General features: G+C 57.9%; 1 protein-coding gene across 17 annotated transcripts in view; it reads right to left on the bottom strand.

Annotated features, from left to right (window-relative positions):
• Positions 1 to 16436, bottom strand: part of Rab27a (RAB27A, member RAS oncogene family) — a 39772-nt gene extending 23336 nt beyond the window's left edge. For 3 of the 17 annotated variants that reach the window (XM_087209793.1, XM_087209815.1, XM_087209831.1), the window contains exon 1: positions 12599 to 13000. Coding sequence is in view for 1 of the 17 variants with exons in the window: in XM_004835368.4 (XP_004835425.1) it covers positions 2164 to 2381 (218 nt within the window). In the remaining 16 variants the exon portion in view is untranslated. Of the gene's footprint in view, positions 1 to 1986; positions 2139 to 2163; positions 12184 to 12598; positions 13001 to 13500; positions 13690 to 15219; positions 15388 to 15492; positions 15873 to 16139 lie in introns of those variants that run through there. The other 14 variants (XM_087209800.1, XM_087209751.1, XM_087209772.1 and 11 more) reach the window with 12 other exon arrangements.
• Positions 16437 to 16440: the final 4 nt, after the last annotated feature.

The raw sequence follows: 16440 nt of genomic DNA, 5'->3' as shown, positions 1-16440 counted from the left end.
CACATGTGGGATGGGCAGTTGGTGGTGCAGGCACAACCGGGATCCTCTCAGGACGGGTCTGGCAGGTGGAGAGCAGGGTGACAGCCGCACGGGCCTGTGAGGGAGCTCAGGGGCCCAAGACTTCCGGTCTGAGGAGGCGCTGTGTAACCAGCACTTGCTCAGCCCCTTTCTAAGTCCTCCAAAGGATGAATCCATTCAGTCCCTTCAACAAACGAGGCCCCAGTCTCTGGAGAAATAGCAGGCTTGGTAGTGCACGCCTGTGATCCTTCCACTCTGGAGGCTGAGGCAGGAGGATTGAAAGTTCCAGCCCACCCTGGGCACTAGCTACTTAGTGAGATCCTGTCTCAAAATTAAAAATAAAGAAGAGCTAGGAATGTAGCTCAGTGTGAAGACCCCGTGTTCAATCCTCTACCACAAAACAAAAAACAAAAAGAAAACTGAAAAGGTTAGGAAACTTGCCCAGTGTCAGACCCAGTAAGTGGCACATCTGAGATTCGAACCCGGGCCGCCTCTCAACTACCGAAACCACCATACTGTGTGGGCCTACGCGGATGGCAGTTGTGTCTAGCTGGCATCTGGGAAATAGAATTAAAGCTCAAAGGAATGAATAAGGACGAGGTCAACAATGCACTTGTGTTTCCTGAGGCCGCCAGAGAGATGGGCTGGGCACTGAGAGGAAGAGAGAGCTGTGATCCCAGCACTCTGGGAGGCTGAAGCAGGAGGATTGCAAGTTTAAGCCCAGTCTTGGCTACATAGTGACGTAGCGAGACCCTGTCTCAGAGTGAAAAATAGAAAGTGCTGAGGATTTAGTTCAGCGTGAAGGCCCTGGGTTCAACTTTCAGTACTGCAGAAGGAAAGGAAGGAAGGGAGAGAGGGAGGGGGAGAGAGGAAAAAAAAAGAGGGAGAAAGAAAGAAAGAGGGAGAGAGAGAGAGGGAGAGAAGAGCAGCAGAACGGCCGCGGCTGCTGGGAAGGAGATCCTCAGCAGCGAGTGTCCGGGCTGAGTGGGACTTGGTCCCCGTGGCGAGGTGCCCATCACGGGCAGGCGACGCCCCCCAAGGTCCCTCTGCGGGGACCTGGAGACAGGCGAGGGCTGCCACGGAGAGGAGGGGAGAAGCCAGGGGAGACGGGATGGCCGCAGCCGGGCTCCGTCTGGGCAGGTGCCGGCCCCACTTGGCCGCAGTCCTGAGCGCTCCCTCCCGGCAGGGCCTGGCCCAGAGCTCCGAGGCCCAGCCTGAGGCCGGCGTGGCGCCCGGACTCCTGCCCTGAGACCCACAGGGCGGGGGCCTCGCTGGCGGCCACTCGGGGTCTCGCCTCGGGCAGCGCAGCAGCCAGAAGTGGAAGAACTGCGGCCCGCGCCGGGCCTGGCGGGGGGCGGGCACCAAGTCCGCCCCGCAGAGCCCACCCATGGCACAGCGCGAACTCGTCTCGCGGGACTCTGCCCGGCCTGGGCGGCGCGTCGGACCCAGGAGCCGAGGTGTCCAACCCGGAGCCAGCGGGCAACCACACAGGGCGTCCGGGGCGGGGACCGAGGTGCCCAGCGGCCGGCTCTGCGACTGACCGGACGGCGGCCTCCGCCCGGGCCTGCGGCCAGCGCCCCAGGGACAGCCCACCTCAGACCCGCGCCCACCGCCATCGCCCAGGATCCAGGCCAGGACGCGCTCCTGGGCGCAGAGGGGACGGTGCAGCCAGGACCCGCAGCCCCGACTTCGGGGCGGACGCTGCTGAGCCCCCAGGCTCCGCCCACCAGCACCAGCCCAGGCAGCAGGGACGGGGCCTCGGAGCCCACTTTGCCGGCTGCTCTGGGACGCCGGACTTTCCTCGGGCGCCTCGCGGCCCTCAGGCTCACAGACCGAGCGCGGCACCCCAAGCCCGGCCTCCCGCACCTGCCAGCCGCGCCAGAAGCAGCCGGGGACCTGAACACGGAGCCTCGGGAGCGACTGTCACTCAGGGGACCCTCGCCCAGCGCGTTACCTGAGGGTACAAACCTCGGGTAGCTTATGAAGCCCAGAAAACGAAGGAAGAACCTGGCCCGCCTCGGCCCCCACCTGGGCTCACTACGGGCGCCTTTCCGTCAGGCGCCACGGCCCCAGTGCCTGGAGATCGGCACAGCAGAGCTGAGCTCAACGCCCTGCGTCAGAAAGCAAAGACAATCAGCGCCGTACCTGGAGCGGGGCGGGCCGAGCTGCTGAGCCTTCTGCTTTCCCGGGCAGAGTTGCCAACGCGTCAACAACTGGCCACGTCCAGCGTGCGTCCTCCCAGCGAGGAGGCTGCCCGGGTCCGTGTCAGACGAAGAGGGAGAAGCCAGCCCTGCGCAGCCCGTTCCCAGCCAAGGAGCCCTCAGGCAGCTGCCGGCCTCTGCCAGCCCATCAGTCGGGCTCATTAGCCTCAGCTGCTGGTCATGTGGCCCTCACGCTCGCTCGAGTGACTCAGGCGGGCACCGGGCTCAGCCGTTCACCTCTTCCAGCGCTGAACGCCACACTCCCCGCGGCCAGGAAAGCCCAGCACCTGTTTCCCTGGACCCGCTTTGGGGAACCCTCGCACCCTCGAGGCCCGAGAGTGAACGTACCTCTGTTTCCCAGGCGCTGGCCCGCTGCCTGCACACCCGGCTCCATCCCGCTGCCCCTCCCTCCCACCTGGCAGTCTCCTCCTCTCCGACTCGGCCCCACATGGCTTCTGCCTGGCTGATTCTGATAAACTAGGTTCTGCGTTCTGGCCCCAGACCTGGCCCTCGATCCACCCTCCGCAGCAGGTGCGAAGCGCGTCCCCTCCTGGATGCCACCCCACCTCCCGGGGCAGGTCGAGCACAGTGAGAAGAGCACACTCGGCCCAGCCGCAGAGCCAGAGCCCTGCCCAAACCCACCCAGCTGGGCCCGCTCGGGACCTGGCCCTCGGCCACTCCTCAGCTCCTCACCGGCAGGGCTGGGCGACCCCGGCTGCTCCCTGCCCGCAGCCTGGGCCACGCATGGCATGTGATGTCTGGTTTATCTGGGTCGCCCTGTGGCTTGTGAGCACCCTGCGGGCAGGGGTCCTGCCTCACTTACCTGTGATGTCTGCCCCCACCACCGCCTGCTGAGCTTCCCACCACTGCCCGGGACACGGGACACAACCACCTCTTCTCAGCAGCTCCACTGCGACTGAAGGCCTAACCTGTACAGCCACAACCCCACAGCCAGCCTCAAGGACTCTGCACAACTACAACCCTGAAATGGAATTTCCGGTTCATCTCCAACACCATGTCTAGACATGGTTCATAAGGGAAGAAAGGAGCCAGGTGTGGTGGCACACGCCTGTAATCCAGCAATCTGGGAGGCTGAGGCAGGAGAATCACCAAGTCTGAGCCCAAGCTGGGCAGCTCCAAGACTTAGCAAAACCATGTCTCAAATTCTAAAAAAACTTTCAAAGGGCTGGGAATGTAGCTCAATACAACGGCTCTAAGCTCAATCCCAGTACTGCAAAACAATTAAAAATGAAAAAGTAGGAGAGGAAAAGTTTCATTATCACAAAAACCTGTGTGTCTCTCATCAATCTCCAGAATTTGGAGAACAATTCAGGAAGGAAATGCAGTCGTTTTTATTTTCTTCGTTATTTGGGGGGTTGTTTGTCCTTTGAAATGGGTTTCACTATGTGGTCCCGTAACTCCTACTCCTAGGGGTAGCAGAGTGAGCTTATTCCAGCTGCAGGAGTGGAGTAAAGGCTCCGGCTAGGGCTTCCCGCCTCCGGTGTGGGGCAGAACCGAGGGAGAGTGGAGCACAGTACCTGAGGGGCCAGGACCCCGAGTCTCCAATGCCACGGAAGAGCTTGGGTGACACAGGCAGCTCCTGCTTGAGAGCTGGAGATGCATTCTGAGCACAAGTCAGAGCGTGCCCGTCTACCAGGGCAGAGAAGCCCCTCTCCGCCCGATGCTACATTGTGAATGCATCTAATGTGGCTCTGGACCGGGTACTGAGCCTCCCGGCCCCACTGAAGCCACAACGGGGGGAATTTATGACACAAACAACAGGGACAAAGGCCAGGTGAGTGGAAGTGAGGACTGCAGAGCCAGGAGGGAGTAGACCAGGACCCAGCTTTGTTCACCTTGAGGATTCTCGCAGCCACTGAGATCCAGGACCAGGAACCGAGACTACAGGGCGGGAGTGAACACAGAACTCAGGCCCAGCTCCTGCTGCCTACCAGTGAGCCACTTTGAACTTCAAGGCCAACTTGGACTGGAAGTGAGGGGCAGAGAAAGACTCCACGCCAACGGGGACTGGAAGGAAGCAGAGTGGGCCACATGCAGGTCAGAGTGGACTTTAAGCCAGAGACAGCCCCGAGAAGTACACCAGGGCTCGGGTGACACCAGGGGGTGCAGCCCAGCGGCAGGACATGGGTGGGGTCGCAGACCCAATCTCCCCAGCACCTGCATGTATGCAGCAAATGTCACCCAAACCTCGGGGAGAAACAGGTGGCAGCACGGTCACAGGGCCCAGCGCCTCCTTCCCACAGGGGCTGGTCCCCAAGAGAAAATCGGTAAGGAAACCCCGGATTTGGACAGACTGTGGGACCCAGGACCTAGCAGGCATAAACAGAACCTTCTGCACGAGAGAGGCGAGCAAACCTTCTCCAGGAGACGCAAGCAAGCTCGGCAGATGTAACCTCACTGAAATCACACGGCACACTCTTCCATAGCAGTGATGTGAAGCTCAAACTCCAGAACAGGAGAAGATAGGAAAATCCATCAGTAAGTGGAAAGTAAGCAGCACGCTCCTGGACAACCATACAGCCCAAGAAAATCAAAATGGAAATTAAAAAATATCATAAGACAAATGAAAATGGCAACAAAACCTACCAAAATGTATGGGATGTGGCAAAAGCAGCTTTAAAGGTGGAGATTTATAGTGACAAATGCTTACATCAAGAGAAAAAGAAAAATGTCAAAGAAAACAGCTTAACTTTATAACTCAAGGAGCTAGAAAAAAGAAAAACAAAATTGTCCAAGTTAGAAGAAAGAAAATAATAAAAATTAGAGGAAAATGAAGGAAATAGAGGCTGGAAAAATAATAGAGAAGACATCAGTGAAACTAAGAGTTGTTTTTTTAAAAGATAAACAGAAATGGCAAAGCTTTACTTGGACAAGAACAAAGGGCAGAAGACTCAAGTCAATTGAGTTATAAATGAAAGAGGAGACATCACAGAAATACAAGAGACCGCAGGAGATGACATCGTCAGTCCCATAACTTAGAAGAGGGGACTAATAAGACTGGACCACAGGAGTCAGAAACCTGAGCAGACTGAAAATGAGAAGACTGAATCAGTAAACCACTCAGCAAAGAGAAGGCAGGACTGGCGGGCTTTGCTGACAGTTCTGCCCAACGTTACAGAAGCACTCGTGGCAACCTTTCTCAGACTCTCCCAAAGCAACGGGAGAGGACAGGACACTCCCAAGCCCATTTTAGGAGGGTCAACAAAAGAGCGTTCCAGCTCAACAGATGCAAAAGGCCTCGACCAAATACTAGAAAACCAAATTCAACAGCACTTGAAGAAGGAATTTGCCATGATTAAGTGAAATTTATCCCTGGGATACAAGGATGGCTCAGCATACACTTATCAATAACATGATGTAGCACATTGACAAAATGAAAGTTTAAAGGCACGAAGTTATCTCAAGCAAGTAAAAGCTTTTGACAAACCACAACACCCATTCATAAATTTTTAAAACCCTCAACAAATGAGGCATAGAGGGAAGGTTCCTCAACATAGTAAAAGCCGTCTATGATAGAACTGTAGCTAATGTCATAATCATGGTGAAAAGTTAGAAACTTTTCTGTAAGACTAGAGATAAACCTAGAGTGACCATGCTTACCACTTCCTTCAATACAGTCCTGGACAGTAGAGCCAGAGCAATTACACAGAGAACAAAATAAAAGGTACCTAATAAAAAAGTTAATTATCACCATCATAGAAAACCCTAAAGGTTCTACAAAAAAATTTAGAACTAATAAGTGAATTCAATAAAATTGCAGGGCCAAAAGTCAACATACAAAAATCATTATACAGGGAACTATCCAAAAGGGAAGTTAAGAATACAATCTTATTTATAATAACATCAAAAAGAATAAAAGCTAACCAGGCGTGGTGGCACATGCCTGTTATCTCAGCATTCAGGAGGCTGAAGCAGGAGGAATGCTGTGAGTTTGAGGCCAGCCTGGATGGGGTACATAGCAAGATCCCAGGTAGGGGGGAGAAAAAAAAATTTAGGTTTAAATTTAATCAAGGAAGTGAAAGATCCTGTACACTAAAAACTATAAAATATTGATGAAAAAAACTAGAGATAAATGAACAGAAAAGTATCCCATGTTCGTGTTTTGGAAGAATTGATAGTGTGAAAATATCCATACTACTCAAGGTGATCTATACAGTTAATGTAATCTCTATGAAAATTCCAAAAGTATTTTTCACAGAAGAAAAATCCTACAATTCATACGGTTCCATAAAAGATCCCACTGAAATTTTGAGCAAGACCAAAGTGCAAGGCATCATACTTCTTGATTTCAAATTATATCACAGACAAAAGAGTAAGACAGTATGAAACAGAGAGATTCATGGATGAACCAAGATTGACCCACACATTGGTCCACGAATCTTCAGAGAGTGGCCAAGAACACGCAGTGGGGAGGACAGCTCCTTCATGCAGATGCGCACACGGGAAGAGAGAAATCAGACCCTTCCTCTGCACACAAAGGTCACAGTGGGTCACAGACTTCAACGGAGGGCCTGAAAAGACATCCAAGTGCCCAAGTGTAGGGAAAGCTGCTCAATGCCACTAACCAGGGAAACGCTCGTCCAAGTGCAGTGGCCTCACATGGGGAGGGGTCTCTGCTCCATGAACAGAGGAAAGGAGAGGTCAGCACTGCCGGGATCAGGAGAGAAGGGGGCTTGGACATGGCCGGGATATAAAACGGTGCAGCCACTGTACTGTAAAACAGTAGAGTCCCCTCAAACGATTCAAAATGCAAATACGAAGGGCCCAACAACACTTGTGGATATGCATCCAGTGGAATCACAGTCAGGATCTTGAAGACATGGCCACACTCCATGCCCACAGCTGCGTGCCAAGAGGGGAAGCAGGAGGGGAAGCAAGCGCAGCCAGGACATCAATAAAGGCGAGGTGGCCCTGGCGCACATGGCTGTCCACTCAGGGATGAAGGGCCTCGGCCATGCACGTCCACCTGGACGGATGGAGGGCAGCAGGCCGGACACAGAAGGGAGCTGTGGCCCCTGGGTGAGGACCGGAAGCTGTGGAGCTCACAGGGCCGGGAGAGAGGGGTGACAGGGCCGGAGGCAGCTTGTGCCATCCTGCAGGGTGAGCAGCTCCTGAAGATGCGCCCACTCACTGAGGGCCAGGGAAGACCAAGCTCTGCTAGAAAGGTGGAGCCCACAGCACAGAGTGTGTTCCTGCCATAAAAACAAAACCACATCTGCCACCTGCCTCGAAAGCGCAAGGATCTGAGTTCGGCAGGAGGGAATCCTGGGAGGCGATAGTTACACCTGTGGTGGAGATGGAGGCACCTCATACTCGTGGGGTTGTGCATATGAAATCCACGCAGCTTTTTATGTCAACCACATCTCCAAGTGATTTTTTTACATAGGTCAATAGTATGGTTTTTTGGTGCATGCTTACAGTGCAGTATGATTACATTATCATGAGGAGTTGATATGTGCACATGGCATTTCTTAATTCCTTTTAATCTCTCTCTGTTCCCCTCCCTCCCTCAAAGTGATTTCTTATAGTTAAGACACTATTGCTGGGTGTGGCACTGCACCTCTGTAATCCCAGCTACTCAGGAGGCTGAGTCAGGAGGATCACAAGCCCAAGGCCAGCTTGGGCAATTTAGGGAGTCCTTGTCTCAAAATAAAGAAATTTTAGAAGTTATTATTAAGTGGGAACATGGAAGGAAGAGGGGAAGAAAGAAAGGAGGAGAGGGAGAAGGGAAGGAAAGAGTGGGGGGGCGGGCTTGGCCCTTGGCCTGGCCCCTTTGCCACCCTGTGCCACCTCCAGCCCAGCAGGATCGGCACGTTTGTCCCCTGAGGGGACTCTGGAAGGTCCCCGAGCCCCCAGGGGGCCGGGCCAGGCTGGGCCCAGTGGGGTCAGGGGCTGCCCTCTGCTCCTGAATGAGAAGTCAGTCATTGACACTTAGGACTGAGTCAGCCCCTGTGGTCACGCAGCCTTCCCCGCCCCACAGACCTGGCCGGGAGCCCGGCAGCCCCTGTGGCTTCGGGAGGGAGACCCTCCACCTCTACAGCACCAGGCCGAGGGCTGGGCCAGAGCTCACCGGGCATCCGGAAGTGGGAGGCAGGGCTCGCCTGTGGTCAGCTGCTGGGGCCGGAAGTGCTCTTGGCAAGCCTCCTGCAGCTCGCTTCCTTATCTACTGCCCAGGAAGCTGAGATGTTCACTTTGGTGAATGTTTTTCTATCTTTGTCCTACACACTTTGTTTTGGGGACTGAGACATATTTAAAAACGTGAGCCAGGCATGGCGGCGCACACCTGTGATCCCAGCACTCCGGGAGGCTGAGGCAGGAGGATTGCCAAGTTTGAGCCCAGCCTGCACAACTTAGTGAGTTAGCAAGTCCCTGTCTCAAAACAGTAAAAAAAGAGCCTGGGTTCAATTCCCAGTACCACAAAAAATTAAAAATAAATAAATAGCGCGCAAGACAAAAGACTGGTGGGCTCCGCTGTGTGTCACCCCATCTGCACCGTGTGCCCTGGGGTTTCCCGCAGCCACCAGTTCTAGACCCGGGACAGAACCGATCGTCCACCTCACCAAAGGCCTCGGGTATTGTGGCCAGCATTGGCCTTCGGTTTGGGGCTCACATCTTCCTCGTGATGACAGGGGTCGACTGCTCTGGAAGCTCAGGGCTTGGGTCACCACGTCAACGACACGTGAGCCTCACCCGGCCCACGCTGGACCAGCCACGCAGACGCTGCGCACAGCTGTCGCCCAAGGGCAAGGGCAGGGTGCCAGAGAGGAACCCCAGCAGGGTCCCAGCCCCGCCAGAGAGCCTCCTCCCTCTCTCCATGGCGCCCCCACCTGTGGGAACCTGGAGCCTCAGAGCCCTGAGGGCTCCGGCTGGGGCACTGTGAAGTCCCTGGGTGTCTGTCTGAGGTCCCAGCCCAGCCTTGGTCCCTGCAAGGGGCCAGCCTGGCTCCCGGCTCTCATGGGAAGTTCCTGAGCGACTCCCCGAAGGAGGCTGCATTTGCCCCTCTGGCTTCGGGCTCCACAGCTGTCGCTGGGGCTGGCACCCACCTGGCAGGGCGACAGGCAGGCCTGAAAGGGACACCATCCAGCGGTGCCAGGGACAAGTCCCTACACCTGCGGACATCACCGAGGAAGGCAGATGGTGGGGTGAGGCCCACAGCATGCGAGTCCCTGCTGCAGAGTGGCCTCACCAGGATGGGTTTAACAGAGCCCAGGGTCTGGGGTGGCTGAGAACCCCTTTGTGACCAGCGCTGCCCGGAACCCATCAAGGCCATGGCTATCCATGTGGACTCGGGGTCCCCGTCCAGAACCTGGTCCATCGGACTGCCCTGCCGGGATGCCTGCCGGCTGCTTCCTGTGTGATGCCTCTCCTGCTGCCCACTTGGACCATGCTGGAGCGCAGGGGGCACCAGAAACCCTGTCCCCACGAAGCAGCCCTGAGACTCAGTTTACCCTCCTGAGGCAGAGGCCCACCTGCTGGTGCCAGCCTTCCCCACAGCGGCATTGGCCAAGGCCCAGCTCCGCGTCCCAAGCTGGGGCACCCGAGGGGACACAGTGCCACGGTGGCCTGTGCTTCACCCAGGTCCTGCATGATCCATGAGGCAACCCTGGGCTCCCTGCGGCCCCAGTGCTCAGAGCAAGGGCCCTCCCGTCCGGTCCCATGGGGTCTGTCCATCCGCCCATCCATCCTGACAGGAAACAAGGGCGCTGGTCCTCACGCAGGATCTGCACTGCAGTGAGCTTTCCAGCTATGCGAGGAATACAGCAGGCAGCACTGTCTGTGAAGGGGTCTCCCTCTTGTCACTCACCCGCCAGTTCCAAGCTTTGCACCAAGCACTCAGGGCTAGGAAGTTCACAAAGCAAGGTCCTGGGCTCACTGAGACAGAGAGAGGAGACAGGGAGGGAGACAGAGATGGGGAGAGGCAGAGAGGGAGATGAAGATGGGGAGAGGCAGAGAGGGAGAGAGACACAGGGACACAGGGAGAGGAGGCAGAAACCAGCTCTGAGCACAGGATGGAGAACCCAGATGCCAGCGAGCACCCGCCGTGCGCACCGCGAAGGCCAGCACCTCCTGTCCCCAGAGCAGCGACTCGAGATCTACCGCAGGAGGCCAGGAAGCTCAGCTCTTGAAGCCTCTGCTCGTGGCCATGGGCTGAAATCCCCGTGGCCTGCATCTCCACAAGGTCCTTGCCCACTGTCCTTCACTTCAGAAGGACTCAGGAAGATAGTGGCCCTCGGGGAAGGGCCCTCTGAACGTCACCTCCGCCAGGCGTGGTGGAAGGCTGAAGCAGGAGGGTCGGAAGTTCAAACCCAGCCTGAGCAACTTAGCACTTGCCAAGATCCTGTTTCAGACTAAAAAATACCATTTACAAAAGGGCAAGGGGTGTAGCTGAGGGTAAAGGCCCTGGATTCGACCTTCCATGCCGAGTCAATGAGTAAATGGAAGTCACTTCCTTTGAGCAGTAGAACCACACAGCCTCCCATTCCCGACATCACAAGTGGCCACCAGCAGGAGCAGCAGACTCAGGGCTCCCTGGGGACCTCGGACGTGGGGGCCAGGCCACATGGCCTTCGAGTCCCCAGGTCCTCATGGAGAGGGCTGGGGGCCTCCTGTCGCTCACTCAACCCAGTGCTGCTGCAGTCCACGAAACGGCATTGTCAAGGGAACAGTGCACCCTTCTCTCCTCGAGCACCCAGGGCTGACCACTCCTCAGCCCCTCGGTGGCCTGACCGGCTCCATGGGAACCAGCAGGTGGCTTTGCCCTGTTCCTGCTCCTGTGGCAGCAGTGCACCCCGTGGTCAGCCTGGGCCCCACCAGGACCTCACGCCTGAGCCAGACCCACCCGGGGGGGGAAGCCAGGAAGACAGCAGCTGAGTGGCCGGCACAACCTCGACGCTCAAGGGCCAGAGGCCAGGGCGGGTCCGGCAACCGACAAACCTGTAGCACCCAGAGGCTCCGGCTGAGGCCAGCAAGCATCTCATGGCTGACGCATGACTGCAGCCTGCTGGGGCAGGCACAGCCTGTCCCGAGACACCCAACCTGCTGCACAGCCTGGCACAGGGGAGCCCTGGCCTTGACCCAGAGACACAGCTGAACCAGCAAGCCCGGAGAGGCTGACAGCAAGGACAGCTACCCCCACCCCCAGGCTGCCCTGCATCCCCTCCTGCAGCGGGTGACTCGGACTGAATCCGGCCATCTGTGAGAGGCAAGTCCTGCCATGGAACAGTCAGAGGACATATGTGAATTCTCAGGGCTGCAAGGACAACTTAGCAACTTGTGAGACCCTTTCTGAAAATAAGAACTGAAAGGTGCAGCTCAATGCGATGCCCTGAGTTCAACCCCAGTGCCATAAATGAGTAGGGAAATAGGCAGATGCCTCTCCCACAGGCCTGACCCTGACTGTCGACACAAAGGCTCCCGGAAGCCCTGTGGGTTTGTCCGCTCACACTTGTGGGTGTGGGAGGGCATCAGAGCCACGTGGCTGTGGAACTGTTATGAGATGAATCTCACAGTAAACTCCAGGGGCCCAGAAATACCAATGAGACCGAAAGGAAGAAATCGGGGAGCTCTCCAGTGCTCTCAGGAATGGAGCTCAGGCAGCCTGGGGGTGACAGCAGAGGAGAGAGGCAGAACTCACATGAGAGCGGGGGCTCGTGAGGGGACTTGGAGCCAGAAACAAGCGCCCGGCTGTCCAGAGCAGCACTGACTCTGCAAGGCGCTGGCAGAGCCTCGCACCATCTCTGGGTGCAAATCCTGCCCCTGAAAGGCAAGGGACAGCCCGCATTCTCAACCTCCTTCCAGTTCCTCCCCAGCTTAGACCACTGCCCTGGGGGAGACATGGCAACACACAGTGCACAGACAGGAGGCCAGCAGGCCCAGCATGCAGGTCACGCCTGCATCCTGCATAAATAAAGCAATTAGTCTGTCCTGAACTTAGACACTTATACAGTGAAGAAACAGAAATGACTTGTTTATCTGAAACACAAATCTAACTTTTTTCTTTGTTAAATGTGGCCACACCTCCATCCCAGGTTGGAATCAAGTCAGGGCCCGGAACTGCAGCTCAGTGGCATGACACTGTGCTGAGCATGAAGAAGGGTCTGCCTGGCTCCATCACGGGCCCAGAGCAGAGGGAAGGAGAGACTGAGGGATGGGAGCCAGCCCGCTCGCCCCGGGGGCTGCCCCAGGGACACAGAGGAAGTTCCCAGAGGAGTGAGCCTGTCTGTCCTCTTGAATGAGGCTCTAAGCCTGCCTGGCTGGAGGTGGAATTTGGGGGTCACAGACCCCAGTGACGGACAGAGGTGGCCACCCCCCCACCCCCCGTGCTGCTGGCAGCTGGGCCCAGAACCTGCCCCCCTCACCTGCAGACATGAAGCGGTCACAGACTCCCGTCCCCGCTACCCGTGCAGAGTTCCGTCTGCCGTCTGCCGAGGAGTCAGCTAAGGAAGCAAGGACTGAGCTCCACTTCCTGCCGGGGCGGGGAACAGACGGTGGGAGGAAGGAAGCAGCCGCCAGCAGAGCTCTGCAGTGCCGTGGACAGAGACAGGGCCTGGAGAGGCGGACACAGCAGGAAACCCTTGTGGAGGCCGCGTGGATCTGCACTGTGCCCAGCAAGAGTCTACTGAACACTTGGCTTTTGTCGGAGAAGGCTCCTCAAATGAGAGTCACAAGTAAACTGGAGCTTGCTCTGCTTCCAGGTGTTGCAACATAGACCCCAAAATCCGGCAACATTCGCAGAAAAGATTACAGTATCAGGTGGTTACCTAAGTAAATGCCAAGAGTTGGGGATTTCTGTTAGAAGCCACAGCAAGATTAACTCACTAACGAGTAAAATATTCAAGAAATTAATTCCCAACAGGCTGCAGTGGTGCAGCCTGTGACCAGTACTCTGAGAGGCCGAGGCAGGGGGATTGCAAGTTTGAGCCCAGCCTGGGCAGCTTAGCCAGACCCTGTCTCAAAATGAATAATGATTAAATAAGAGCTGGGGACATAGCTCCATGCAAAGGCTCTAAATTCAATTCCAGTACCGTAAAAAACATTTTTTAAAATTCCATTTTCTCAAATTTCCAAGCAACTTCACTGGCTCCCAAGACCAGCACAAGAGGCCAAGGCACAGGAGTACTGAGCACCCTGCTGGTCTCCCACTGTATCTCGGAAAGACTGGAAGCCTCTTCCTTGTCTTTACTGGACCTCTCTCTTCCCAAAGAGGGCACAGCTGTCATCCTGGGGGCAGAGGAGGAAGGTGGAGGTGCTGGTCACCTACTGTGTTTCCTCCAGGAAAGGGAGAGGAAGCAGCAGGCTGAGCCCTTCCTCCATTGTTCACCGGACACAGGGTCTCAGAGGCCAGGCAGGGAGCTGTGGACGCCACAGAGCAAGACAGGGCCTGAGCCCAGGACGCTGGCAGCCAGGGCAGCGGTGGCCTGCTGAGGTGACCACTGCGAGCTCCAGGGGCCTGAGGGGAGGGAAGGAGGCTCAGGAAGGGGCTCAGGCACTGCTCGAGGGCCGGAGTCCAAGAGGTCCAGAAATGACCCTGGAGCAGAGGGAAGTGAGAAGGGCGACCTAAGCAGAGGACAGAGCCTGGCTGGGTGTGGCCAGCATAGCAGCCAGGGCAGGACACAGGAGGCCAAGCCACACCTGCAGAGGGCACAGGCCCCGAGGGCACAGGCGCAGAGGGCACAGCAAGGCAGGGAGCGGCAGGCGTCCCCAGACCGGGGACCCGCAACGCTGGCTGAGGGAGGTGACAGCGAGAGAGGAGGGGACCCAGAGGGGACCCCAGGGCTCGGCCTGCGAGTGACCCAGACATTCGCTGCGAGGGGACAGGGGAGAGCAGGTTTCGGGAAGGAAAACCAACTGTCCAGTTCCCAGAGCCCTGACATCGCCTCTAAAACCAAGGCAACCGAAACGGGGAAGCTGACCCTAATCTCACAGGAAAGGCGGGGACCCAGATCGGTCTGAAGGAGCCAGGCCGCACCCGTGACACAGCCTGCGGCCAGGACGCCCGCTGGGGGTACAGCTTGCGCTGGACAGAGCCCCGCCGCGGCCGGGTCCAGAGCGAAGCCCACGTCACTATCAGGGCTCTCACCACCCTCCCTCGCGGGCGCCGACGAAGACACATCGGGGTCCATGAGCAAAGGGATGGGGGCCTCACAGAGACCGGGCCTGGGGCTGGGGACCCCCGGGTGTCCTAGGAATGGGGGCGATCCCCAGGAGCCTGGACTTGAGCTCAAGGAGAAGCAGCAAAAGAAGTCAATTAACTGTACTGTATCAAAACGAAAACTTCAGGCAGGCCACGGAGAGGGAGAGAGGGAGGGAGGGAGGGAGGGAGGGAGGGGAGAAGAGGGAGAAGAGGGAGAAGGGGGAGAAGGGGGAGAAGGGGGAGAAGGGGGAGAAGGGGGAGAAGGGGGAGAAGGGGGAGAAGGGGGAGAAGGGGGAGAAGGGGGAGAAGGGGGAGAAGGAGGAGATGATGGAGGAGGAGGAGGAGCAGGAGGAGGAGATGGAGGAGGAGGAGGAGGAGATGGAGGAGGAGGAGGAGGAGCAGGAGGAGGAGCAGGAGGAGGAGGAGATGGAGGAGGAGGAGCAGGAGGAGGGGCAGGAGGAGGAGGAGATGGAGGAGGAGGAGCAGGAGGAGGAGGAGATGGAGGAGGAGGAGGAGATGGAGGAGGAGGAGGAGGAGGAGATGGAGGAAGAGGAGATGGAGGAGGAGGAGGAGATGGAGGAGGAGGAGGAGGAGATGGAGGAGGAGGAGCAGGAGGAGGAGATGGAGGAGGAGGAGGAGCAGGAGGAGGAGCAGGAGGAGGAGATGGAGGAGGAGGAGCAGGAGGAGGAGGAGGAGGAGGAGGAGGAAAACAAAGATCGAACACAGCAGCCGCCCTCAGCCAGCAGCCCATTCGCTCCCCTGCTTTCCCCCACACTGCACAAGCGCTTCCCAGACGTCTCCGAGAGCGCCTTCCTAAGAAGTAATTACAACAGCGCTAGGAGATACCTGGATGCAGGTCTGCACCTGCGAGGCAGCTGACCGTGGGAGCCCCCGGGGCCATGCGGGAGGCCAGCCCAGGCCGCGCCGTGTCCACCTGGCTCCTCCTCGGTTCGGTGCCCGTGGCAGAGCGGGGCCCGGGCGGCGGGAAGGGAGCAGCCACCCCGAGCAGGCGTCCTGGGCAGGGCGGAAGCCAGCTATAACCACACGGGGCAACGAGGAGTCCAGGCCCTCCCACAGGTGCGGGACCCTGGCCTCTCCCTCCCAGGCTGGCAGCCTCACCTGCCCTGCTCCCGCGTGCTTGCTGGGCCTTGGGTCCCCGCGGCGCCGGCCTAGCGCTTCCTGTCGCGGTCCCGGAGGGCAGGCGGACTTGCTGTCACCTCAGCCCGCCGCGCCCCCAGGAGGAGGTCGAGGGGACGCGGGAGAGGTGGGCGGGGAGGGGACTCTGGGGGCCGCCCCAAACGTCTCCTCCGCCTCTGGACGGAGGAGGGGCGGCGACCACAGGTGTCCCGAGGGGCGGGACAGTCAAGGGTCTCGGCCAGGACAGCGCACACGGGCAACACTGTGGCAGGCGAACAGCGTGACTCTGCAGAAACGGAAGGAATGAAGTGGCAGCTGCTCACAGCCAGGAGCCGTGGATGGCGCTGGGCTTTACGGAGAAACTGGAGGAAGAGGGGAAACGGTCGGGAGGTGCACAGTGAGGGGCGGGGCTCATCCCAGGCCCAGGGTGCTGAGCCACCTTGGCTCTGTGCTCCTACGGGGAACAGGTGCAACCAGCACCACCTCTAAGCCACTGCCGTCTGTCCACCTCCACCTCCACCTATCCACCTCCACCTGCCACCTGTCCACCTCCACCTACCACCTGTCACCTGTCCACCTGCCACCTGTCCACCTCCACCTGCCCACCTGTCCACCTGCCCTGCAATCACCCTCCAGTATGTAGCTGCTCCCTGTGCTTAGCGTCTCACGTGTGTCCAGTCTGCACAGCCACACTGGACGACCCACAGGGTCTGAAGGGTCGGGATCTCAAGGGGCTGCAGGGCGATGCTGCCGTGGGCTGAATAGAAGGACTGAAGGAGCCACAGCTCGACACTGGAGTGAGAGATGCCAGGCTTCGCCCGCCTGCCGGCCTCCGAGGAGCGCAGCAAGGTTGAGAGTTGAGAGGGAGGGAGGACAGCCCACTGCGGACAGAGCCGGGCAGCAGCAGCGGGCGGCACCCTAGCCTGGCTC

This window comes from Heterocephalus glaber, unplaced genomic scaffold (assembly GCF_053883595.1).
Source record: "Heterocephalus glaber isolate CG9 unplaced genomic scaffold, H.glaber_assembly_v1.0 deba00000122, whole genome shotgun sequence".
NCBI classification, from domain to species: Eukaryota; Metazoa; Chordata; class Mammalia; order Rodentia; family Bathyergidae; genus Heterocephalus; species Heterocephalus glaber.
This window is presented reverse-complemented; position numbering and strand designations above follow the sequence as displayed.